General features: G+C 40.7%; 1 protein-coding gene across 1 annotated transcript in view; it reads right to left on the bottom strand.

Moving 5' to 3' along the window:
• DHX30 (DExH-box helicase 30) overlaps positions 1-27,091 on the bottom strand; it is a 140,569-nt gene that overhangs the window by 100,877 nt on the left and 12,601 nt on the right. Inside the window, exons 2-3 of the mRNA XM_053713686.1 lie at positions 25,380-25,510; positions 10,230-10,340 (exon numbers count right to left, since the gene is read on the bottom strand). Of these exons, the coding sequence (XP_053569661.1) occupies positions 10,230-10,340; positions 25,380-25,510 (242 nt within the window). The remainder of the gene's footprint in view (positions 1-10,229; positions 10,341-25,379; positions 25,511-27,091) is intronic.

The raw sequence follows: 27,091 nt of genomic DNA, 5'->3' as shown, positions 1-27,091 counted from the left end.
ACACAAGTACTTAGTGAGTGTATGCTAGTTACTTTTATCACACACAAGTACTTAGTGAGTGTATGCTAGTTACTTTTATCACACACAAGTACTTAGTGAGTGTATGCTAGTTGCTGTATTATACACAAGTACTTAGTGAGAGTATGCTAGTTACTTTATCACACACAAGTACTTAGTGAGTGTATGCTAGTTGCTGTATTACACACAAGTACTTAATGAGTGTATGCTAGTTGCTGTATTACACACAAGTACTTAATGAGTGTATGCTAGTTGCTGTATTACACACAAGTACTTAGTGAGTGTATGCTAGTTGCTGTATTATGCACAAGTACTTAGTGGGTGTATGCTAGTTGCTGTATTATACACAAGTACTTAGTGAGTGTATGCTAGTTGCTGTATTATACACAAGTACTTAGTGAGTGTATGCTAGTTGCTGTATTATACACAAGTACTTAGTGAGTGTATGCTAGTTACTGTAGTACACACAAGGACTTAGTGTATGCTAGTTACTGTACTATATACAAGTACTTAGTGAGTGTATGCTAGTTACTATACACAAGTACTTAGATAGTGTATACTAGTTACTGTATCACACACACAAGTACTTTGTGAGTGCATGATAGTAACTGTATTACACACAAGTAGTTAGTGAGTGTATGCTAGTTGCTGTATTATACACAAGTACTTAGTGAGTGTATACTAGTTACTGTATCACACACAAGTACTTAGTGAGTGTATGCTAGTTGCTGTATTACACACAAGTACTTAGTGAGTGTATGCTAGTTGCTGTATTATACACAAGTACTTAGTGAGTGTATGCTAGTTGCTGTATTATACACAAGTACTTAGTGAGTGTATGCTAGTTGCTGTATTATACACAAGTACTTAGTGAGTGTATGCTAGTTACTGTATCACACACACAAGTACTTAGTGACTGCATGTTACTGTATTACACACAAGTACTTAGTGAGGGCATGCTAGTTACTGTATCATACACATGTACTTATTCTTCCCTAAACACTCTATTATACAGGTGTACTCACTCATTCTACCACAAAACAACCTATTATACAGGTGTACTCACTCATTCTACCACAAACATCATATTATACAGGTGTACTCACTCATTCTACCGCAAACACCTTATTATACAGGTGTACTCACTCATTCTACCACACGCACCCTATTATACAGGTGTACTCACTCATTCTACCACACGCACCCTATTATACAGGTGTTCTCACTCATTCTACCACACGCACCCTATTATACAGGTGTACTCACTCATTCTACCACACGCACCCTATTATACAGGTGTACTCACTCATTCTACCACACGCACCCTATTATACAGGTGTACTCACTCATTCTACAGCAAACACCCTATTATACAGGTGTACTCACTTATTCTACCACAAACACCTTATTATATACAGGTGTACTCACTCATTCTACCACACGCACCCTATTATACAGGTGTACTCACTCATTCTACTGCAAACACCCTATTATACAGGTGTACTCACTCATTCTACCACATGCACCCTATTATACAGGTGTACTCACTCATTCTACAGCAAACACCCTATTATACAGGTGTACTCACTCATTCTACCGCAAGCACCCCATTATACAGGTGTACTCACTCATACTACAAACACTATTATAGAGGTGTACTCACTCATACTGCAAACCGCAAACTCATTCTACCACAAACACCTTATTATACAGGGGTACTCACTCATTGTACCCCAAACACCCAATTATACAGGTGTACTCAGTCATTTTACCCCAAACACCCAATTATACAGGTGTACTCAGTCATTTTACCCCAAACACCCAATTATACAGGTGTACTCAGTCATTTTACCCCAAACACCCAATTATACAGGTGTACTCACTCATTCTACCGCAAACACCCTATTATACAGGTGTACTCACTCATTCTACCGCAAACACCCTATTATAAATAAAAAGAGGACGAACAATAGCATAATAGCTTGTTCTGTGGCTAGTTACCACCCAAGAAGCAGCCTCTTTTTGCTCAACATGTGCCTTTCACAGAGAAGAACTTTCCTGAAGCATATCAGTCTGATCCTGACTTCACAGTACAGTCCAGCCCCAAAATACCAGGCAATCTCTCTCTGAAGGAGAGAAACAGCAAAACCAAGACGTATGTTTTGGCCTATTGTGGGCCTTGTCAGCGAGGTGCAGCCATATCCCTCTAGGAATACTGAGCAACGGGTCCACGTCTGGATTCCCACATCACACTTAGGGAGACTTCCCTAAGTGTCATAATTTGCATAAATAAAAAGAGAGAAGCTCTCAACCTGGGAACGAATAATAGCATAATAGCTTGTTCTATGGCTAGTTACCACCCAAAAAGCAGCCTCTTTTTGCTCAACATGTGCCTTTCACAGAGAAGAACTTTCCTGAAGCATATCAGTCTAATCCTGACTTAACAGTACAGTCCAGCCCCGAAATACTAGGCAATCCCTCTCTGAACGAGAGAAACAGCAAAACCCCGGACGTACGTTTCGGCCTATTGTGGGCCTTGTCAGTGAGGTGCAGCCATATCCCTCTGGGCACACTGAGCAACGGGTCCATGCCTGGATTCCCGCATCACACTTAGGGTGACTTCCCTAAGTGTCATAATTTGCATAAATAAAAAGAGAGAAGCGCTCAACCTGGGAACGAACAATAGCATAATAGCTTGTTCTGTGGCTAGTTACCACCCAAGAACACCCTATTATACAGGTGTACTCACTCATACTGCAAACACCCTATTATACAGGTGTACTCACTCATTCTACCCCAAACACCCTAATATACAGGTGTAGTCACTCATTCTACCGCAAATACCCTATTATACAGGTGTACTCACTCATTCTACCGCAAACACCTTATTATACAGGTGTACTCACTCATACTGCAAACACCCTATTATACAGGTGTACTCACTCATTCTACCCCAAACACCCTAATATACAGGTGTAGTCACTCATTCTACCGCAAATACCCTATTATACAGGTGTACTCACTCATTCTACCGCAAACACCTTATTATACAGGTGTACTCACTCATACTGCAAACACCCTATTATACAGGTGTACTAACTCATTCTACCCAAACACCCTATTATACAGGTGTACTCACTCATTCTACCGCAAACACCCTATTATACAGGTGTACTCACTCATTCTACCGCAAACACCTTATTATACAGGTGTACTCACTCATACTGCAAACACCCTATTATACAGGTGTACTAACTCATTCTACCAAAACACCCTATTATACAGGTGTACTCACTCATTCTACCGCAAACACCCTATTATACAGGTGTACTCACTCATTCTACCGCAAACACCTTATTATACAGGTGTACTCACTCATACTGCAAACACCCTATTATACAGGTGTACTAACTCATTCTACCCAAACACCCTATTATACAGGTGTACTCACTCATTCTACCGCAAACACCATATTATACAGGTGTACTCACTCATTCTACCGCAAACACCCTATTATACAGGTGTACTCACTCATTCTACCGCAAACACCCTATTATACAGGTGTACTCAGAATGAGTGAGCACACCTGTATAATAGGGTGCTTGTGGTAGAATGACTGAGTAAACCTGCATAATAGGGTTCTTTTGGTAGAATGAGTGAGTACGCCTGTATAATAGGGTGCTTGCGGTAGAATGAGTGAGTACACCTGTTTAATAGGGTGTTTGCTGCAGAATGACTGACTACACCTGTATAATAGGGTGTTTGCGGTAGAATGAGTGAGTACACCTGTATAATAGGGTGTTTGCGGTAGAATGAGTCAGTACACCTGTGTAATAGGGTGCTTGTGGTAGAATGACTACCACAAACAACCTATTATACAGGTGTAGTCAGTCATTCTACAGCAAACACCCTATTATACAGGTGTACTCACACATTCTACCGCAAATACCCTATTATACAGGTGTACTCACTCATTCTACCACAAGCACCCCATTATACAGGTGTACTCACTCATTCTACTGCAAACACCCTATTATACAGGTGTACTTACTCATTCTACCACAAATACCATATTATACAGGTGTACTCAGTCATTCTACCGCAAACACCTTATTATACAGGGGTACTCACTCATTTTACCCCAAACACCCAATTATACAGGTGTACTCAGTCATTCTACCGCAAACACCCTATTATACAGGTGTACTCACTCATTCTACCACAAACACCCCATTATACAGGTGTACTGACTCATTCTACCGCAAACACCCTATTATACAGGTGTACTGACTCATTCTACCGCTAACACCCTATTATACAGGTGTACTGACTCATTCTACCACAAACACCCCATTATACAGGTGTACTCACTCATTCTACCACAAACACCCTATTATACAGGTGTACTGACTCATTCTACCGCAAACACCCTATTATACAGGTGTACTGACTCATTCTACCGCAAACACCCTATTATACAGGTGTACTCACTCATTCTACCGCAAACACCTTATTATACAGGTGTACTCAGTCATTCTACCGCAAACACCCTATTATACAGGTGTACTGACTCATTCTACCGCAAACACCCTATTATACAGGTGTACTCACTCATTCTACCACAAACACCCTATTATACAGGTGTACTGACTCATTCTACCGCTAACACCCTATTATACAGGTGTACTGACTCATTCTACCACAAACACCCCATTATACAGGTGTACTCACTCATTCTACCACAAACACCCTATTATACAGGTGTACTGACTCATTCTACCGCAAACACCCTATTATACAGGTGTACTCACTCATTCTACCGCAAACACCTTATTATACAGGTGTACTCAGTCATTCTACCGCAAACACCCTATTATACAGGTGTACTCACTCATTCTACCGCAAACACCCTATTATACAAGTGTACTCACTCATTCTACCGCAAACACCCTATTATACAGGTGTACTCACTCATTCTACCGCAAACACCCTATTATACAGGTGTACTCACTCATTCTACCGCAAACACCCTATTATAAATAAAAAGAGGACGAACAATAGCATAATAGCTTGTTCTCTGCCTAGTTACCACCCAAGAAGCAGCCTCTTTTTGTTCAACATGTGCTTTTCACAGAGAAGAACTTTCCTGAAGCATATCAGTCTGATCCTGACTTCACAGTAAAGTCCAGCCCCGAAATACCAGGCAATCTCTCTCTGAACGAGAGAAACAGCAAAACCCAGACGTATGTTTTGGCCTATTGTGGGCCTCGTCAGCGAGGTGCAGCCATATCCCTCTAGGAACACTGAGCAACGGGTCCACGTCTGGATTCCCACATCACACTTAGGGAGACTTCCCTAAGTGTCATAATTTGCATAAATAAAAAGAGAGATGCGCTCAACCTGTGAACGAACAATAGCATAATAGCTTGTTCTATGGCTAGTTACCACCCAAGAAGCAGCCTCTTTTTGCTCAACATGTGCCTTTCACAGAGAAGAACTTTCCTGAAGCATATCAGTCTGATCCTGACTTAACAGTACAGTCCAGCCCCGAAATACCAGGCAATCTCTCTCTGAACGAGAGAAACAGCAAAACCCAGACGTATGTTTTGGCCTATTGTGGGCCTCGTCAGCGAGGTGCAGCCATATCCCTCTAGGAACACTGAGCAACGGGTCCACGTCTGGATTCCCACATCACACTTAGGGAGACTTCCCTAAGTGTCATAATTTGCATAAATAAAAAGAGAGATGCGCTCAACCTGTGAACGAACAATAGCATAATAGCTTGTTCTATGGCTAGTTACCACCCAAGAAGCAGCCTCTTTTTGCTCAACATGTGCCTTTCACAGAGAAGAACTTTCCTGAAGCATATCAGTCTGATCCTGACTTCACAGTACAGTCCAGCCCCAAAATACCAGGCAATCTCTCTCTGAAGGAGAGAAACAGCAAAACCAAGACGTATGTTTTGGCCTATTGTGGGCCTTGTCAGCGAGGTGCAGCCATATCCCTCTAGGAATACTGAGCAACGGGTCCACGTCTGGATTCCCACATCACACTTAGGGAGACTTCCCTAAGTGTCATAATTTGCATAAATAAAAAGAGAGAAGCTCTCAACCTGGGAACGAATAATAGCATAATAGCTTGTTCTATGGCTAGTTACCACCCAAAAAGCAGCCTCTTTTTGCTCAACATGTGCCTTTCACAGAGAAGAACTTTCCTGAAGCATATCAGTCTAATCCTGACTTAACAGTACAGTCCAGCCCCGAAATACTAGGCAATCCCTCTCTGAACGAGAGAAACAGCAAAACCCCGGACGTACGTTTCGGCCTATTGTGGGCCTTGTCAGTGAGGTGCAGCCATATCCCTCTGGGCACACTGAGCAACGGGTCCATGCCTGGATTCCCGCATCACACTTAGGGTGACTTCCCTAAGTGTCATAATTTGCATAAATAAAAAGAGAGAAGCGCTCAACCTGGGAACGAACAATAGCATAATAGCTTGTTCTGTGGCTAGTTACCACCCAAGAACACCCTATTATACAGGTGTACTCACTCATACTGCAAACACCCTATTATACAGGTGTACTCACTCATTCTACCCCAAACACCCTAATATACAGGTGTAGTCACTCATTCTACCGCAAATACCCTATTATACAGGTGTACTCACTCATTCTACCGCAAACACCTTATTATACAGGTGTACTCACTCATACTGCAAACACCCTATTATACAGGTGTACTCACTCATTCTACCCCAAACACCCTAATATACAGGTGTAGTCACTCATTCTACCGCAAATACCCTATTATACAGGTGTACTCACTCATTCTACCGCAAACACCTTATTATACAGGTGTACTCACTCATACTGCAAACACCCTATTATACAGGTGTACTAACTCATTCTACCCAAACACCCTATTATACAGGTGTACTCACTCATTCTACCGCAAACACCCTATTATACAGGTGTACTCACTCATTCTACCGCAAACACCTTATTATACAGGTGTACTCACTCATACTGCAAACACCCTATTATACAGGTGTACTAACTCATTCTACCAAAACACCCTATTATACAGGTGTACTCACTCATTCTACCGCAAACACCCTATTATACAGGTGTACTCACTCATTCTACCGCAAACACCTTATTATACAGGTGTACTCACTCATACTGCAAACACCCTATTATACAGGTGTACTAACTCATTCTACCCAAACACCCTATTATACAGGTGTACTCACTCATTCTACCGCAAACACCATATTATACAGGTGTACTCACTCATTCTACCGCAAACACCCTATTATACAGGTGTACTCACTCATTCTACCGCAAACACCCTATTATACAGGTGTACTCAGAATGAGTGAGCACACCTGTATAATAGGGTGCTTGTGGTAGAATGACTGAGTAAACCTGCATAATAGGGTTCTTTTGGTAGAATGAGTGAGTACGCCTGTATAATAGGGTGCTTGCGGTAGAATGAGTGAGTACACCTGTTTAATAGGGTGTTTGCTGCAGAATGACTGACTACACCTGTATAATAGGGTGTTTGCGGTAGAATGAGTGAGTACACCTGTATAATAGGGTGTTTGCGGTAGAATGAGTCAGTACACCTGTGTAATAGGGTGCTTGTGGTAGAATGACTACCACAAACAACCTATTATACAGGTGTAGTCAGTCATTCTACAGCAAACACCCTATTATACAGGTGTACTCACACATTCTACCGCAAATACCCTATTATACAGGTGTACTCACTCATTCTACCACAAGCACCCCATTATACAGGTGTACTCACTCATTCTACTGCAAACACCCTATTATACAGGTGTACTTACTCATTCTACCACAAATACCATATTATACAGGTGTACTCAGTCATTCTACCGCAAACACCTTATTATACAGGGGTACTCACTCATTTTACCCCAAACACCCAATTATACAGGTGTACTCAGTCATTCTACCGCAAACACCCTATTATACAGGTGTACTCACTCATTCTACCACAAACACCCCATTATACAGGTGTACTGACTCATTCTACCGCAAACACCCTATTATACAGGTGTACTGACTCATTCTACCGCTAACACCCTATTATACAGGTGTACTGACTCATTCTACCACAAACACCCCATTATACAGGTGTACTCACTCATTCTACCACAAACACCCTATTATACAGGTGTACTGACTCATTCTACCGCAAACACCCTATTATACAGGTGTACTGACTCATTCTACCGCAAACACCCTATTATACAGGTGTACTCACTCATTCTACCGCAAACACCTTATTATACAGGTGTACTCAGTCATTCTACCGCAAACACCCTATTATACAGGTGTACTGACTCATTCTACCGCAAACACCCTATTATACAGGTGTACTCACTCATTCTACCACAAACACCCTATTATACAGGTGTACTGACTCATTCTACCGCTAACACCCTATTATACAGGTGTACTGACTCATTCTACCACAAACACCCCATTATACAGGTGTACTCACTCATTCTACCACAAACACCCTATTATACAGGTGTACTGACTCATTCTACCGCAAACACCCTATTATACAGGTGTACTCACTCATTCTACCGCAAACACCTTATTATACAGGTGTACTCAGTCATTCTACCGCAAACACCCTATTATACAGGTGTACTCACTCATTCTACCGCAAACACCCTATTATACAAGTGTACTCACTCATTCTACCGCAAACACCCTATTATACAGGTGTACTCACTCATTCTACCGCAAACACCCTATTATACAGGTGTACTCACTCATTCTACCGCAAACACCCTATTATAAATAAAAAGAGGACGAACAATAGCATAATAGCTTGTTCTCTGCCTAGTTACCACCCAAGAAGCAGCCTCTTTTTGTTCAACATGTGCTTTTCACAGAGAAGAACTTTCCTGAAGCATATCAGTCTGATCCTGACTTCACAGTAAAGTCCAGCCCCGAAATACCAGGCAATCTCTCTCTGAACGAGAGAAACAGCAAAACCCAGACGTATGTTTTGGCCTATTGTGGGCCTCGTCAGCGAGGTGCAGCCATATCCCTCTAGGAACACTGAGCAACGGGTCCACGTCTGGATTCCCACATCACACTTAGGGAGACTTCCCTAAGTGTCATAATTTGCATAAATAAAAAGAGAGATGCGCTCAACCTGTGAACGAACAATAGCATAATAGCTTGTTCTATGGCTAGTTACCACCCAAGAAGCAGCCTCTTTTTGCTCAACATGTGCCTTTCACAGAGAAGAACTTTCCTGAAGCATATCAGTCTGATCCTGACTTAACAGTACAGTCCAGCCCCGAAATACCAGGCAATCTCTCTCTGAACGAGAGAAACAGCAAAACCCAGACGTATGTTTTGGCCTATTGTGGGCCTTGTCAGTGAGGTGCAGCCATATCCCTCTGGGCACATTGAGCAACGGGTCCACGTCTGGATTCCCGCATCACACTTAGGGAGACTTCCCTAAGTGTCATAATTTGCATAAATAAAAAGAGAGAAGCGCTCAACCTGGGAACGAACAATAGCATAATAGCTTGTTCTGTGGCTAGTTACCACCCAAGAACACCCTATTATACAGGTGTACTCACTCATACTGCAAACACCCTATTATACAGGTGTACTCACTCATTCTACCCCAAACACCCTAATATACAGGTGTAGTCACTCATTCTACCGCAAATACCCTATTATTCAGATGTAGTCAGTCATTCTACCACAAACACCCTATTGTACAGGTGTACTCACTCATTCTACCACAAACACCCTATTATACAGGTATACTCACGCATTCTACCGCAAATACCCTATTATACAGGTGTAGTCAATCATTATACCACAAATATCATATTAGGCAGGTGTACTCAGTGATTATACCACAAACCACCTACTATACAGTGTAGTTAGTCATTATACCACAAACACCTTTTAGGCAGGTACACTTAACATAAGAACAGTATGGCTGTACAAGAGGTAACACTATAAGACAAGTGGGAAACAGAAGCCGGGATAGGTAGGACAAGTTAAATAAGCGATCCTGAAACATTATATGTGGTTGTCTAACCTGCACTATAGAAGATGTATTAATAAAACATGGATAATTATGGTGATGCGGAAATTGTATGTGTTACAGTAATTGCTGTGAACTAGCTTTCCCCCTGGATACCTGGAATATCTTGCATGCTGCAGCTGCTGCGTGACGTTCTGCGTCAATTTTCTTTTGTCCGTAGCCCTCAACCTCTATGGGCTCTGGCCATTTTATGCGTAGGATCACTTTCTGTAATAGGAAGAAAATGCATAATGCAGGTCAACCTGAAAATCTCATAAAGAGGTGTCACCTGTCATGAATTTAAATGAGCAAAATAAATAAATCTATAGAATAGCATTTTATTACTTATAAAAAAAAAAAAACTGAAAGGAACAAAGTAAAAATTTATCTTTAATGGTTTAGACAGAATGCAATTATATTTTTTTCCCTAATTATCTCTTGGTATCCTGTGTTGAAGAGTAAACCTAGGTAGGCTATAGGACCTCAGAGGTGTGCACGTGTCTAACACTCTATGGAAGCAGAGTTTGTAACAGTATAACATTACTACAATTCTACAATCTGTTGCCATAGAGTGCTAAAGACACGTGCACGCTCCTGAGGACCTATGAACCTACCTAGGTTTACTGTTCAAAGAATCCCAAGAGAAAAAACAAAAACAAATTATGCTTACCAGATAATTTCCTTTCCTTCTGTATGAGGAGAGTCCACTGCTTCATTCCTTACTTGTGGGAAATACAGAACCTGGCCACCAAAAGGAGGCAAAGACACCCCAGCCAAAGGCTTAAATACCTCCCCCATTCTGCCGAGGGAACAAGGAACAGTAGGAGTAATATCAGGGTATAAATGGTGCTAGAAAACCAAAACTACATTTAAGTCTGCCCAACTGAGAATTCAGGCGGGGGCAGTGGACTCTCCTCATACAGAAGGAAAGGAAATTTTCTTGTAAGCATTATTTATGTTTTCCTTCTTAATATGAAGAGAGTCCACGGCTTCATTCCTTACTTGTGGGCAACATATACCCAAGCTCTAGAGGACACTGAATGAAAAATGGGAGGGTAAAAAGAGAGGCGGAGCCTGTTCTGAGGGCACCACAGCCTGCAAAACCCTATCTACCGAAAGCTGCTTCTGCAGAAGCAAAAACGTCAAATATGTAAACTCTTGAAAAACTATGTAAGGAAGACCAGGTAGCCTCCCTACAAACTAATCCATAGAGGCCTCATTCTCAAACGACCCAAGAGGAAACCACAGCTCTAGTTGAATGAGCCTTCTTCCTTTGAGGAGGCTTGTGTCCCGCCGACTCAAACTAAGCGAGTAATGCTCCTCAACCAGAAAAACAAAGCAGCGGACGAGGCATCCTGCCCCTTACGCTTCCCAGAAAAGACACAAACACCCTTGTAATCTGAAGATAGAACTTCAAGGCCCGAACCACATCCAAGTTATGAAATAACCGCTCCTTGGAAGAGAAGGATTAGAACACAAGGAAGGAACCACAATCTCCCGATTGATGTTGCAATCTGAAACAACCATAGAAAGAAAACTTAACCCAGTGCGAAGAACAGCCTTAGCCGCATAAAAAAACTAGGTAAGGAAAACCACAATGCAAGGCAATCTTCTCAGAACTCTGCGCACGCCGAAGCAATAGTGCAGTAGAAAAAGAACCTTCCAGACAGAAAATCTTGATGTCAACACCATGCATAAGCCCAAACAGAGCCTACTGCAAAACTTAGAACAAGATGTAAACTACCAAGAGGAGACTAGATCTAAACACAGGCCTGATCTAGTCAAGCCTGAACCAAAGACTGGACATCTGAAAGCTCTATGAGTCTCTCGAGCAGAAAAACTGATAGGGCCGAAATCTGTCCCCTAAGGGAGCCACAGAAAAAGCTCTTCTCCAGAGCATCTTGGAGAAAAGAAGGACCTAGAAAACCTCGCCTAATGCCAGGGGAATCCCTGCTCTTCATACCAGAAAAAGTAGGTCATGCAATATGAAGAGTACATAGCCACAGCTGGATTTGAACTTTAGACTTACAGCTTTCAAAGCAGCAACGTTCACCACTAAGCCATCGTAGGACACCATTACCTGAAAAGTAGGTCCTGCACCCCTTTTGATAGATGCAATGATACACCGGCTTATGAGCTAAAACGAGAGTATCAACAATCCTTTGAAAAAAAACTCTCATGGCTAAGACTAAGCGTTCAATTCCACGCAGTCAGCCTCAGAGTATCCAGATTGTGATGAACACTAAGACCCCCTCCAGCAAATCCCTGTAACAAGGTCCATGAAGGCGAAGCCCCTAAACTGTGATCTCACAGACGCCTGCTCCTGCTAGGATCGAACCATCCACAACAAAGCTTGACATGGTCGAAAGAGAAAAAGAAACCTCTAAAGAATGCTAGATGCCTAGCATATTCTGGATGAAAAGGTCGGAACCGGTGGAGCCAACACTGACGCCTTGAAATCTTGATCCGCTTCCCCATTAGATACAAACATTTGAGCAGGGAATGATGGTATAGGACATCCGATCCTGAGAACGCTCATAGAGAGGGTCACTGGCAATGAGCCGAAGTGGGCCTCCGCCCACCATCAAACACGAGACACCCCCCCCTCTCCCACTGAGAGGTCCCATCTGGTATGAACCCAGAAGACCAAATCCTCCAAGCAGAATGATTGCTCAGGAAACAAAGGAAGAATTGGAAGAAAACTCCCAACCCACGAACCTCCCTAGGACACACTCTCCCCACGGACAAGGAAGCCACAAAGGCAAAATCGCCCCGGAACAGCTTAAGAGAAAAAAAAACAGGGAGATCTGAACGGAACACTGGGATTGATTTCCTCAGCCGCTAAACCATGTAAGTCTGTTAAGACAGATTTACCAACTTTATGCCGAAGTCTCGGCCTCAGCTGTGTATATCACTCTCCACCCCCGCGTCAACGATGACCAGAAGGGGAACTGGAAAGCATGACCCGCAGGGAAAATTTCGCAAGATCTCAGGAAAAATTCCTGTCGATAAGACAAAAACAGCATCCAAAGTCCACCCTGGTGTCTACACCAGCAACTCCGGTATAGATCCAACTCTGAGGATTGAAAAGACACGAGAAAACCCAAAAGGTCTATCACCAGGTGAAGGTGAGAAACCCATAAAAGCAGAGACCCGGGAACTACAGTAAACTCTGTAAGCAAGATACTGCCACCTTAACCCCCAGATCCCAAGAAGGAAACCTAGGATCAGAACGAGGTTTACTGTAAGATACGGTTCCTAATAACCGGATTTGCTCAAAAAGGGATGAACCAGGAAAGACATCCTTCTTCCTAACCAAAGGAAGAGAGAACCTTACATTCTCCAACGAAAAGAAGAACTAATAAGCTCTGCTTAAAAATCAAAGAACCCAATTGGACGGGAAGACCATACCCCTATTAGGGCATGCACCAACAGAGGAGAATATTCCCACAGTGCAATAGATACCAGGACAATGACTCCAAAGGTCACTTGACAAACTTCCCTTTCTCTGAGAAGACAATTGCCCAGAAAGAAGTCTAGTTCCAGCCTCTAGGACCCCTCGATCCTTATAATCCAGTATCAAGCACCCATCCCAGATAATACCTAAACAGGTCCAGCCTGTTAACTAGGATAGATGGGCCTGCTATACCTGAACCGGAAATCAAGAAAAAAAAACCTCCTCTTGTATATAAAGAAGGAGCAAAACCAACTAGTATCCATAATAGGTCCTGTCTGTTATCTAGGATACAACATATCTGCCAGAACAATCCAAGGCGAAAACGAAACTCTTAAGTTCCAGCAAAGCTAGAACAACTGAATAATCAAATTAAAGAAATTAAGCTACGAGGCTTACAATTTTTACTCTGAATCATTGGGGGAACTATCACCCGAACAGAAATCTAAGCTTCTACCGGAAGTTTCCAACAATATCGACCATCAAAGTCGATAGTACCAAAAATCCAATGTGACGAAACGTCTATAAGAAGAGTTTATATAACAACCCAGAGCTCTAAAAACAAAAAACTATCTGAAACGGAATAGTAAAGTAAAAGAAAACAGGCAAACGCCCTGAAAAAGGAGTGTGCAAACAAAAAACAGGTCCTGCCTGTCATACGGCACAATCCCCCATAGAGCTCGGATGACGAAAGGCAAAGAATGACTGGGGGATGAGGGAAGTATTTAAGCCTTTGGCTGGAGTGTCTTTGCCTCCTCCTGGTGGCCAGATTCTGTATTTCCCACAAGTAAGGAATGAAGCCAAGGACTCTCCTCATATTAAGAAGGAAAAGCATACATGATAATAGAGTTGAAACGTTGTATAAAACTGCATAATCTCTCTGAAGCGCTGCTTTGTATGAACTTTAGATTTCTCTACTGTTTGTTGATTTGCCAGTGGTACCATTTTCTTTAAGATATTTAAAGGAAAACATAAAAATAATTCACAGAAACATACAGAGACCTGGATTTTAAAGGGACATTGTACTCTAACATTCTCTGTGATCCATATCTATGGCGCCCAAATGTCTTTGAAAGGAGGACCAGTCGATAATAACTCATTTATACTAAAAGTAATGCATCAAAATAACAGATTATAATTAGTATTTAGTTAAACATTATAGTTATGAGGTTAAGAGCAGATAGCGAGAAGAAAACATTTGCATTTCTGTTGAAGGGGGAAATGTGGGACAAAATAGTAATTGCTCCACAAAGAATTGGGAGGATTTTGGTTATGAGAACCGCGTCTCGACACAGGATAATGTACTTTCCAAGAGGGGTGTTAATTGCAGGTTGAAGAGTTTTCCTTCCCCCCCTTCACTGTCCTATGACTGACGCCTTCTTCTATATGTTTCTATATACAAGGCCTTTATTTTATTTTTTAAAACAACTCATTAATGGGTGATAATTCTAGAAGCTATATGGGTTAGAGCAGTGATGGCGAACCTATGGCACACAGCGGCCTATCTGTTGGCACGCGAGCCATATGTTCACCACATCGCGGGTACTGCTGCGTTACTGCTTGTGGCTGTAGGAAAGTCTGCAGCAATCATCCGGCTTGTGACTGACAGCTTCCGCCAGATGTGACTACAGGCGGAAGGGAAGGCGCAAATGAAGTCAAGAAGGAAGGCAGGAGAAAATAGCGTGTGTCCTACTTTTTACATATTTGGCTGCTGTCTACTGCAGATCCATTAGAAAGGATGTGGTAGCTTTCCAATTACACAAACCATATTACATCTTAAATTGGTGTTTTTATTGAGCTTTGCTAGACTAATAGCTTATATTTATGCGTAGTATGCTGATCTACCCATGTATTATATTTAAAGAGTCATTTTTATGTTACAATTCCCTTACCAATTCATCTTAGTTTTTTCAATAAAAAATATGAAACTTTTTTCTAAAAAAACATTAAAAAAAAAACACCACCACCAACAAAAAACACTCACTATTCAGGTTTAATTGCAGTGTTGGCACTTTGAGATAATTAAGTTGCTTTCGTGTTGCTGTGTATTTGCACCACATATTGAGCAGTATATACAAATAACTCCTCTTCATATATATGGTTCACCATCACTAGGTTAGAGTCTATATTGAGAATCGTTTGGTAACCAAAGACCTGTATTTACCTCCTGATGTACTGAATTTTATTCTTTTGATATATGAAGAGGAGTTATTTGTATATACTGCTCAATATGTGGTGCAAATACACACACACTTAAAGGGACATGAAACCTAAAAAATGTCTTCATGAATTAAAAAACTTTCCTATTTACTTATGTTATTTAATTTGCTTCTTTCTTTTGGTAGCCTTTCATGAAAAGCACACTTATGTAGGCTCTTGTCATAGGCTCACCTGATGTGTTTAGCTAGTTCCCAGTAGTGCATTGCTGCTCCTTCAACAAAGTATACCAAGAAAATATTGTTTAAAATGATATGCTCTATCTGAAGCATGAAAAAAAAAATTGGATTGCATTAACTTTTAATTACCAAATGAGAAGTGTGGAACAGCTTTTCAATAAAAACACATAATTTATGTAAGAACTTACCTGATAAATTCATTTCTTTCATATTGGCAAGAGTCCATGAGCTAGTGACGCATGGGATATACATTCCTACCAGGAGGGGACAAAGTTTCCCAAACCTCAAAATGCCTATAAATACACCCCTCACCACACTCACAATTCAGTTTAACTAATAGCCAAGCAGTGGGGTGAAAGGAGTAAAAATCATCAACAAAGGAATTTGGAAATAATTGTGCTTTATACAAAAAAATCATAACCACCATAAAAAGGGGGTGGGCCTCATGGACTCTTGCCAATATGAAAGAAATGAATTTATCAGGTAAGTTCTTACATAAATTATGTTTTCTTTCATGTAATTGGCAAGAGTCCATGAGCTAGTGACATATGGGATAGCAATACCCAAGATGTGGAACTCCACGCAAGAGTCACTAGAGAGGGAGGGATAAAAATAAAAACAGCCATTTTCCGCTGAAACCCAAAATATAAGTTAATTCTCATAAATGTGAGGAAAAAAACAAATGAAAAGCAGAAAAATCAAACTGAAACAGCTGCCTGAAGAACTTTTCTACCAAAAACAAGCAAATACATAAAAATGGTAGAATTTAGTAAATGTATGCAAAGAAGACCAAGTAGCAGCTTTGCAAATCTGATCAACTGAAGCTTCATTCTTAAAAGCCCAGGAAGTGGAGACTGATCTAGTAGAATGAGCTGTAATTCTCTGAGGTGGAGCTTGAGCAGACTCAAAATAGGCTTGATGAATCAAAAGTTTTAACCACGAGGCCAAGGAAACGGCAGAAGCCTTCTGACCTTTCCTGGAACCAGAAAAGATAACAAAAAGACTAGAAGTCTTCCTGAAATCCTTAGTAGCTTCAACATAATATTTCAGAGCTCTCACCACATCCAACGAATGTAAAGATCTCTCCAAAGAATTCTTAGGATTAGTACACAAGGAAGGAACAACAATTTCTCTATTAATGTTGTTAGAATTCACAACTTTGGGTAAGAATTTAAATGAAGTCCGCAAAACTGTCTTATCCTGATGAAAAATCAGAAAAGGAGAATAACAAGAGAGAGTGGATAATTCAGAAACTCTTCTAGCAGAAGAGATGGCCAAAAGAAACAACACTTTCCAAGAAAGTAGTTTAATGTCCAAAGAATGCATAGGCTCAAACGGAGGAGCCTGTAAAGCCTTCAAAACCAAAATAAGACTCCAAGGAGGAGAGATTGATTTAATGACAGGCTTGATACGAACCAAAGCCTGCACAAAACAATGAATATCAGGAAGTATAGCAATCTTTCTGTGAAATAAAACAGAAAGAGCAGAGATTTGTCCTTTCAAGGAACTTGCAGACAAGCCTTTATCCAAACCGTCCTGAAGAAACTGTAAAATTCTAGGAATTCTAAAAGAATGCCAAGAGAATTTATGCGAAGAACACCATGAAATGTAAGTCTTCCAAACTCGATAATAAATCTTTCTAGAAACAGATTTATGAGCCTGCAACATAGTATTAATCACCGAGTCAGAGAAACCTCTATGACTAAGCACTAAGCGTTCAATTTCCATACCTTCAAATTTAATGATTTGAGATCCTGATGGAAAAACGGACCTTGAGATAAAAGGTCTGGCCTTAATGGAAGTGGCCAAGGTTGGCAACTGGACATCCGAACAAGATCCGCATACCAAAACCTGTAAGGCCATGCTGGAGCCACCAACAGCACAAACGATTGTTCCATTTTGGAGATCACTCTTGGAAGAAGAACTAGAGGTGGGAAAATATAAGCAGGTTGATAACACTAAGGAAGTGTGAACGCATCCGCTGCTTCCGCCTGAGGATCCCTGGACCTGGACAGGTACCTGGGAAGTTTTTATTTTTTGTTTAGATGAGATGCCATCAGATCTATTTCTTGAAGCCTCCACATCTGAACAACTAGAGAAAACACATCTGGGTGGAGACCATTCTCCCGGAAGTAAAGTCTGGCGACTGAGGTAATCCGCTTCCAAAATTGTCTATACCTGGGATATGAACCGCAGAAATTAGACAGGAGCTGGATTCCACCCAAACAAGTATCCAAGATACTTCTTTCACAGCTTTAAGACTGTGAGTCCCACCCTGATGATTGACATATGCCACAGTTGTGATATTGTCTATCTGAAAACAAATGAATGGTTCTCTCTTCAACAGAGGCCAAAACTGAAGAGCCCTGAGAACTGCAGGGAGTTCCAAAATATTGATTGGTAAACTCGCCTCTTGAGATTTCCAAACCCCTTGTGCCGTCAGAGATCCCCAAACAGCTCCCAAACCTGAAAGACTCGCATCTGTTGTGATCACAGTCCAGGTTGGACGAACGAAAGAGGCCCCTAGAATTATACGATGGTAATCTAACCACCAAGTCAGAGAAAGTCGAACATTGGGATTTAAGGATATTAGTTGTGATATCCTTGTATAATCCCTGCACCATTGGTTCAGCATACAAAGCTGGAGAGGTCTCATATGAAAACAAGCAAAGGAGATTGCGTCCGATGCTGCAGTCATGAGACCTAAAACTTCCATGCACATAGCTACTGAAGGGAATGACAGACTGAGGGTTCCGACAGGCTGCAACCAATTTCAAACGTCTCTTGTCTGTTAGAGACAAAGTCATGGACACTGAATCTATCTAGAAACCTAAAAAGGTTACCTTTGTCTGAGGAATCAAAGAACTTTTTGGTAAATTGATCCTCCAACCATATCTTCGAAGAAACAACACTAGTTAATTTGTGTGAGAATCTGCAGAACGTAAAGACTGAGCGTGTACAAAGATATCGTCCAAATAAGGAAATACTGCAATACGCCCTCTCTGATTACAGAGAGTAGGGCACCGAGAACCTTTGAAAAGATTCTTGGAGCTGTCGCTAGGCCAAAAGGAAGAGCAACAAATTGGTAATGATGGTCTAGAAAAGAGAATCTCAGGAACTGATAGTGATCTGGATGAATCGGAATATGAAGATATGCATCCTGTAAGTCTATTGTGGACATATAATGCCCTTGCTGAACAGAAGGCAGAATAGTCCTTATAGTAACCATTTTGAAAGTTGGTACTCTTATATATCGATTCAAAATCTTTAGATCCAAAACTGGTCTGAATGAATTTTCTTTCTTTGGGACAATGAATAGATTTGAATAAAAACCCCAGACCCTGTTCCTGAAATGGAACTGGCATGATTACCTCTGATAACTCCAGGTCTGAAACACACTTCAGGAAAGCCTGAGCCTTTACTGGGTTTGCTGGAATGTGTGAGAGAAAAAATCTTCTCACAGGCGGTCTTACTCTGAATTCTATTCTGTACCCCTGAGAGACAATACTCTGAATCCAATGATTTTGGACCGAATTGATCCAAACATCTTTGAAAAATTTTAATCTGCCCCCTACCAGCTGAGCTGGAATGAGGGCCGCACCTTCATGCGGACTTGGGGGCTGGCTTTAATCTCTTAAATGGCTTGGATTTATTCCAATTTGAAGAAGGCTTCCAATTGGAAACAGATTCCTTGGGGGAAGTATTACGTTTCTGTTCCTTATTTTGTCGAAAGGAACGAAAACGGTTAGAAGCTTTAGATTTACCATTAGGTCTTTTATCCTGAGGCAAAAAAATCCCTTTCCCCCAGTGACAGTTGAAATTATTGAATCCAACTGAGAACCAAGTAATTTATTACCTTGAAAAGAAAGATAGCAAACTGGACTTAGAAGTCATATCAGCATTCCAAGATTTGAGCCACAAAGCTCTTCTAGCTAAAATAGCTAAAGACATAGATTTAACATCAATTTTGATGATATCTAAAATGGCATCACAAATAAAATTATTAGCATGTTGAATCAACTTAACAATGCTAGACAAATCATGATCCGATACTTGTTGTGCTAAAGTTTCCAACCAAAAAGTTGAAGCAGCTGCAACATCAGCCAAAGAAATTGCAGGCCTAAGAAGATGACCTGAATATAAATAAGCTTTCCTTAGATAAGATTCAAGTTTCCTATCTAAAGGATCTTTAAAAGAAGTACTATATTCCGTAGGAATAGTAGTACGTTTAGCAAGAGTAGAGATAGCCCCATCAACTTTGGGGATCTTTACCCAAAACTCCAATCTAACTGCTGGCAAAGGATACAATTTTTTAAACCTTGAAGAAGGAATAAAAGTAGTACCAGGCCTATTCCATTCCTTAGAAATCATATCAGAAATAGCATCAGTAACTGGAAAAACCTCTGGAATAACCACAGGAGGTTTATAAACAGAATTTAAACGTTTACTAGTTTTAATATCAAGAGGACTAGTTTCCTCCATATCCAATGTAATCAACACTTCTTTTAACAAAGAACGAATATACTCCATTTTAAATAAGATTTGTCAGTGTCAATATCTGAGGCAGGATCTTCTGAATCAGAAAAATCCTCATCAGAGAAGGATAATTCAGTATGTTGCCGGTCATTTGAAATTTCATCAACTTTATGGGAAGTTTTAAAAAACCTTTTACGTTTATTAGAAGGCGGAATGGCAGACAAAGCCTTCTGAATAGAATCAGAAATAAATTCTTTTAAATTTACAGGTTTATCTTGTGCATTAGATGTTGAGGGAACAGCAACAGGTAATGAACTACTACTGATAGATACTTTCTCTGCATGTAAAAGTTTATCATGACAACTATTACATATAACCTCCACAAGTTTACAACAAATGCACTTAGCTTTGGTAGAACTGTTATAAGGCAGCAGGGTTCCAACAGTGGTTTCTGAGACAGGATCAGATTGAGACATCTTGCAAATGTAAGAGAAAAAAACAACATATAAAGCAAAATTATCAATTTCCTTATATGGCAGTTTCAGGAATGGGAAAAAAAGCAAACAGCATAGCCTTCTGAAATAGAAAAAAGGCAAGAGGCAAATAGGAATGGGGTCTTAAATAATTAAAATATTTGGCGCCAAGTATGACGCACAACAAACAGAAAAGTATTTTTTGGCGCCAAAAACGTCCGGAAATGACACACTCGCGTCATAGATGACACAACTTTGTGAAAGACTCAGCGTCAACTAAGATGCCGGAAATGATGAATTTGCGTCAACGAACGTAACTTCACGCCAAAAAATCTTGCGCCAAGAATGACGCAATAAACTTTGACATTTTGCGCCCTCGCGAGCCTAATTCTGCCCATGAATTTAAGACAGTCAATTTAAAAAGAGACTATACCACAAGTAAGAAATAAAATTTCATAAAAAGCATTGCCCAGATATGAAACGGACAGTCTGCAAAAGGAAATATACTGAAAACCTGAATCATGGCAAATATAAGTACAATACATATATTTAGAACTTTATATAAATACATAAAGTGCAAAACCATAGCTGAGAGTGTCTTAAGAAATGAAAACATACTTACCGAAAAAGACACCCATCCACTATATAGCAGATAGCCAAACCAGTACTGAAACGGTCAGTAGAGGTAATGGTATATATAAGAGTATATCGTCGATCTGAAAAGGGAGGTAAGAGATGAATCTCTAAGACTGATAACAGAGAACCTATGAAATAGACCCCCGTGAGGAAAACCATTGCATTCAATAGGTGATAGTCCCTTCACATCCCTCTGACATTCACTGTACTCTGAGAGGAATCGGGCTTCAAAATGCTGAGAAGCGCATATCAACGTAGAAATCTTAGCACAAACTTACTTCACCAACTCCATAGGAGGCAAAGTTTGTAAAACTGATTTGTGGGTGTGGTGAGGGGTGTATTTATAGGCATTTTGAGGTTTGGGAAACTTTGCCCCTCCTGGTAGGAATGTATATCCCATATGTCACTAGCTCATGGACTCTTGCTAATTACATGAAAGAAATGTCTGTTTTCTGCTTAAAGGACCATTAAACTTTTACTTGACATTTCAACAACGCATAAAATGTTTCATTATTGCAAGTAAAGCATTATTTCAATATACATTCATTATTTATTTTGCAGCCTTTTGTTGTAAAATACATCTAAAAAATGTGTTTGTTTCACTTTCTCCCGTTTTGGTTAAGGTTACTTTAAGGCAATTTATGTGAGCTTTTCTTTACTTTTCCCTCCCTCCCTAAGCTTCTATGGTGTCACATGATTTTAAAAAGGTGGCTCAGTTTTGCATCAACAATCATTATAGACAAATCATTCCTTTGCAAAAGTAATAAAGTTGAATCAGTGCTAAACCACCTTAAAGGAATGCAAGGACTGCAGGCTTTGTGCTACATCTGAATATCAGTTTGTGATTGGTTAGCAGGGGTTATTTGCTCTGGAGAGGGCAGGGAAATCAGTGAAAAGAACATAAACAATATACTCAATTGACAAAATTGTGTTTAGTGTCCTTTTAATGGTTCTAAGGGTCACAAAAAAAAAAACTGTACCCATGCGCTATATAAAAACCAACATTTAAACTTGTTAAAGAAACACTATACAGTAAAATTGTTTTTCTCTTAAAGGGACAGTCAACACCAGAATTTTTGTTTTAAAAGATAATCACCTTATTATCAATTCCCCAGTTTTGCATAACCAACAGTTAATTATACACGTTTTACCTCTGTAATTACCTTGTATCTAAGCCTCAGCAGACTGCCCCCTTATTTCAGTTCTTTTGACAGACTTGCATTTTAGCCAATCAGAGCTGACTCCATGGTAAATTCACGTGCATGAGCTCAATGTTATCTATATGAAACACATGAACTAATGCCCTCTAGTGGCGAAAAACTACCAAATGCATTTAGATTAGAGGCGGCCTTCAAGGTCTAAGAAATTAGCATATGAACCTCCTAGCTTTAGCTTTCAACTAAGAATACCAAGAGAACAAAGCAAAATTGGTGATAAAAGTAAATTGGAAAGTTGTTTAAAATGACATGCCCTATTTGAATCATGAAAGTTTTTTTTGGAACTCACTGTCCCTTTAATGTATTTCCAATGACTACCGTTATACAAGCTGCAAAGTATAAAATCTATGTGAAATCTACTTTTAAACAATTCAATACACTCCAGAAGGTAAAATAAATCATTTGGAACTAATTAAAAGGAGAGAAAATTTTTGGGTAAACTGTCCCTTTAATTTTCCTTTCCTGACAAAATGTGAATGAAAGCTGTCAAAATAAAATTTGAAACAAATATCAGTTGTGTACATCCTACTTACACTCACTGGTTACTACTAATGCATCGGCTTATAGGTAAAGTTAGCATTTTCATCTATCGGTCAACAAACATTAAATAGCAAGACATCTACTGGCCAACGTGCATTAGCAGCAAGATATCTACTGGCCAACGTGCATTAGCAGCAAGATATCTACTGGCCAACGTGCATTAGCAGCAAGATATCTACTGGCCAACGTGCATTAGCAGCAAGATATCTACTGGCCAACGTGCATTAGCAGCAAGATATCTACTGGCCAACGTGCATTAGCAGCAAGATATCTACTGGCCAACGTGCATTAGCAGCAAGATATCTACTGGCCAACGTGCATTAGCAGCAAGATATCTACTGGCCAACGTGCATTAGCAGCAAGATATCTACTGGCCAACGCGCATTAGCAGCAAGATATCTACTGGCCAACGCGCATTAGCAGCAAGATATCTACTGGCCAACGCGCATTAGCAGCAAGATATCTACTGGCCAACGCGCATTAGCAGCAAGATATCTACTGGCCAACGCGCATTAGCAGCAAGATATCTACTGGCCAACGCGCATTAGCAGCAAGATATCTACTGGCCAACGCGCATTAGCAGCAAGATATCTACTGGCCAACGCGCATTAGCAGCAAGATATCTACTGGCCAACGCGCATTAGCAGCAAGATATCTACTGGCCAACGCGCATTAGCAGCAAGATATCTACTGGCCAACGTGCATTAGCAGCAAGATATCTACTGGCCAACGCGCATTAGCAGCAAGATATCTACTGGCCAACGTGCATTAGCAGCAAGATATCTACTGGCCAACGTGCATTAGCAGCAAGATATCTACTGGCCAACGTGCATTAGCAGCAAGATATCTACTGGCCAACGTGCATTAGCAGCAAGATATCTACTGGCCAACGTGCATTAGCAGCAAGATATCTACTGGCCAACGTGCATTAGCAGCAAGATATCTACTGGCCAACGTGCATTAGCAGCAAGATATCTACTGGCCAACGTGCATTAGCAGCAAGATATCTACTGGCCAACGTGCATTAGCAGCAAGATATCTACTGGCCAACGTGCATTAGCAGCAAGATATCTACTGGCCAACGTGCATTAGCAGCAAGATATCTACTGGCCAACGTGCATTAGCAGCAAGATATCTACTGGCCAACGTGCATTAGCAGCAAGATATCTACTGGCCAACGTGCATTAGCAGCAAGATATCTACTGGCCAACGTGCATTAGCAGCAAGATATCTACTGGCCAACGTGCATTAGCAGCAAGATATCTACTGGCCAACGTGCATTAGCAGCAAGATATCTACTGGCCAACGTGCATTAGCAGCAAGATATCTACTGGCCAACGAGCATTAGCAGCAAGATATCTACTGGCCAACGTGCATTAGCAGCAAGATATCTACTGGCCAACGTGCATTAGCAGCAAGATATCTACTGGCCAACGTGCATTAGCAGCAAGATATCTACTGGCCAACGTGCATTAGCAGCAAGATATCTACTGGCCAACGTGCATTAGCAGCAAGATATCTACTGGCCAACGTGCATTAGCAGCAAGATATCTACTGGCCAACGTGCATTAGCAGCAAGATATCTACTGGCCAACGTGCATTAGCAGCAAGATATCTACTGGCCAACGTGCATTAGCAGCAAGATATCTACTGGCCAACGTGCATTAGCAGCAAGATATCTACTGGCCAACGTGCATTAGCAGCAAGATATCTACTGGCCAACGTGCATTAGCAGCAAGATATCTACTGGCCAACAAGCATTAGCAGCAAGGAATCTTTTGGCCAACAAGCATTAGCAGCAAGATATCTACTGGCCAACTAGCATTAGCAGCAAGATATCTACTGGCCAACTAGCATTAGCAGCAATCTATCTACTGGCCAATGAGCATTACCAAACAAGATGCTTTGGACAACACTACTGTGTGTCTCTCTTCTTCACTGGCTTTTTACCAACTGCCAACTCCCTCACTGGCTTACGGACAACTCGCCCCAAACCTTACCACTCTTGTAATTCTGGGAACCCCACAAACACCACATGAGGAGACCACTGTATCGTCCCAGGACAAGATACTCACATTTTCCCTGGCGTTGCTAGTGTGGATGTACGTAAGTTTGTCGCTAATCTCGGAGACCTTCAGTGCTCTGCAAATCGTATTGTTCAGTAAATGCTTCGGCTCTGGGAACTCCTTTAGCAGGTGATTTGTATCTGGTGAACAAGCAACAGGTGAGTACAGATTCTGCTATAGGAGGAAGCAGGACAATAAGGTTCTAGGCTTTATATAAAATGATATAGCTCTGGTGCTTTATGATTCAGGTGTGTAGCTCCCCCCGGATTGCACAACTAAACCCTCCTTAAAATCTCTCATGATGTCACCATGGGCAAAGCATGGCTGCAGTAATGGTCGCTTGTGCATCAATTTTACTAGAGACACTGATGCTGCCAGGTGCTCCAATGCTGGTTAACCCCTCATATGCCAGAGGGAGTTGCAATGTATTGATTTTGGCATCCAATGGTTTAACCCTAGATCTGACCAGGGTAGATAAAAATCAATGATTTATTTTTTTGAATGTTTTTATTCAAGTCAGATTTTTTTTTATTTAAATAGGATTTTTTTTAAATAAAATTTCACAACGTCATGTTCTCCCAGAGGTTTCTGTCAGATTATTTTGGACAATGTTTCTATCTTGAAGATATTATCACATTTTTTTGCAGGTTTCAAAACTGTGAATTTGTGTCTGCAGAAATAACATGCCCCTTCTTTACAGCAAAAATGTTATAAAATTAACATACAGAGTTAATACAACCTTAAAGGGACATAATCACAAAAGATAACTTTTGGGTTTCAGATAGAGAAAACCATTTTTAGATTTACTTCTATTATCAAATTTTCTTCATTCTCTTGGTATCCTTTGTTCAAGAAGACCAATGCTCTACTGGAGCCTAGCTGAAAACATTAGGTGAGACAGTGACAATCAGCTAGCTCACAGCAGTGCATTGCTTCTGAGCCTACCTAGGTATGCTTTTCAACAATGGATACTAAAAGAACAAAGCAAATTAGAGAAGTAAATTGAAAAAATGCATGTTCTTTCTGAATCATTACTTTAATTTTGACTTTACTGTCCCTTTAATGCCATTGCTCCCCTGCAAATCTACGTACACAGAATCAACACATATTAAAGGTATAGTATAGTCAAAATTAAACTTTTATGATTCAGATAGAGGATGCAATTTTAAGCAATTTTCTAATTTACTCCTATTATCAATTTTTCTTCATTCTCTTGATATCTTTATTTTAAGAAGCTGGAATGTAAGCTTAGAAGCCAGCCCATTTTTGGTTCAGCACCTGGATAGCGCTTACTGATTAGTGTCTAAATGTAGCCATCCAATCAGCAAGCTCTACCCAGGTGCTGAACTAAAAATGGGCTGGCTCCTAGACTTACTTTCCAGCTTTTTAAAATAAAGATACCAAGAGAACAAAGAAAAAATGATAATAGGAGGAAATTAGAAAGTTGCTTAACATTGCATCCTCTGTCTGAATCATGGATGTTTATTTTTGACTAGACTATCCCTTTAACCCCTTAATGACAAGTGACGTACCAGGTACGTCCTGCAAAAACTTGCAGTTAGTGACAATGGACGTACCTGGTACGTCACTTGTCTAAGAGAGTGCTGGAAGCGATCGCAATCGCTTCCAGCAGCTCTCAGGGTATTGCAGTGATGCCTCGATATTGAGGCATCCTGCAATACCCTTTAGAAAGCATCCGATGCAGAGAGAGCCACTCTGTG

This window comes from Bombina bombina, chromosome 5 (assembly GCF_027579735.1).
Source record: "Bombina bombina isolate aBomBom1 chromosome 5, aBomBom1.pri, whole genome shotgun sequence".
Classification (NCBI taxonomy): Eukaryota; Metazoa; Chordata; class Amphibia; order Anura; family Bombinatoridae; genus Bombina; species Bombina bombina.
This window is presented reverse-complemented; position numbering and strand designations above follow the sequence as displayed.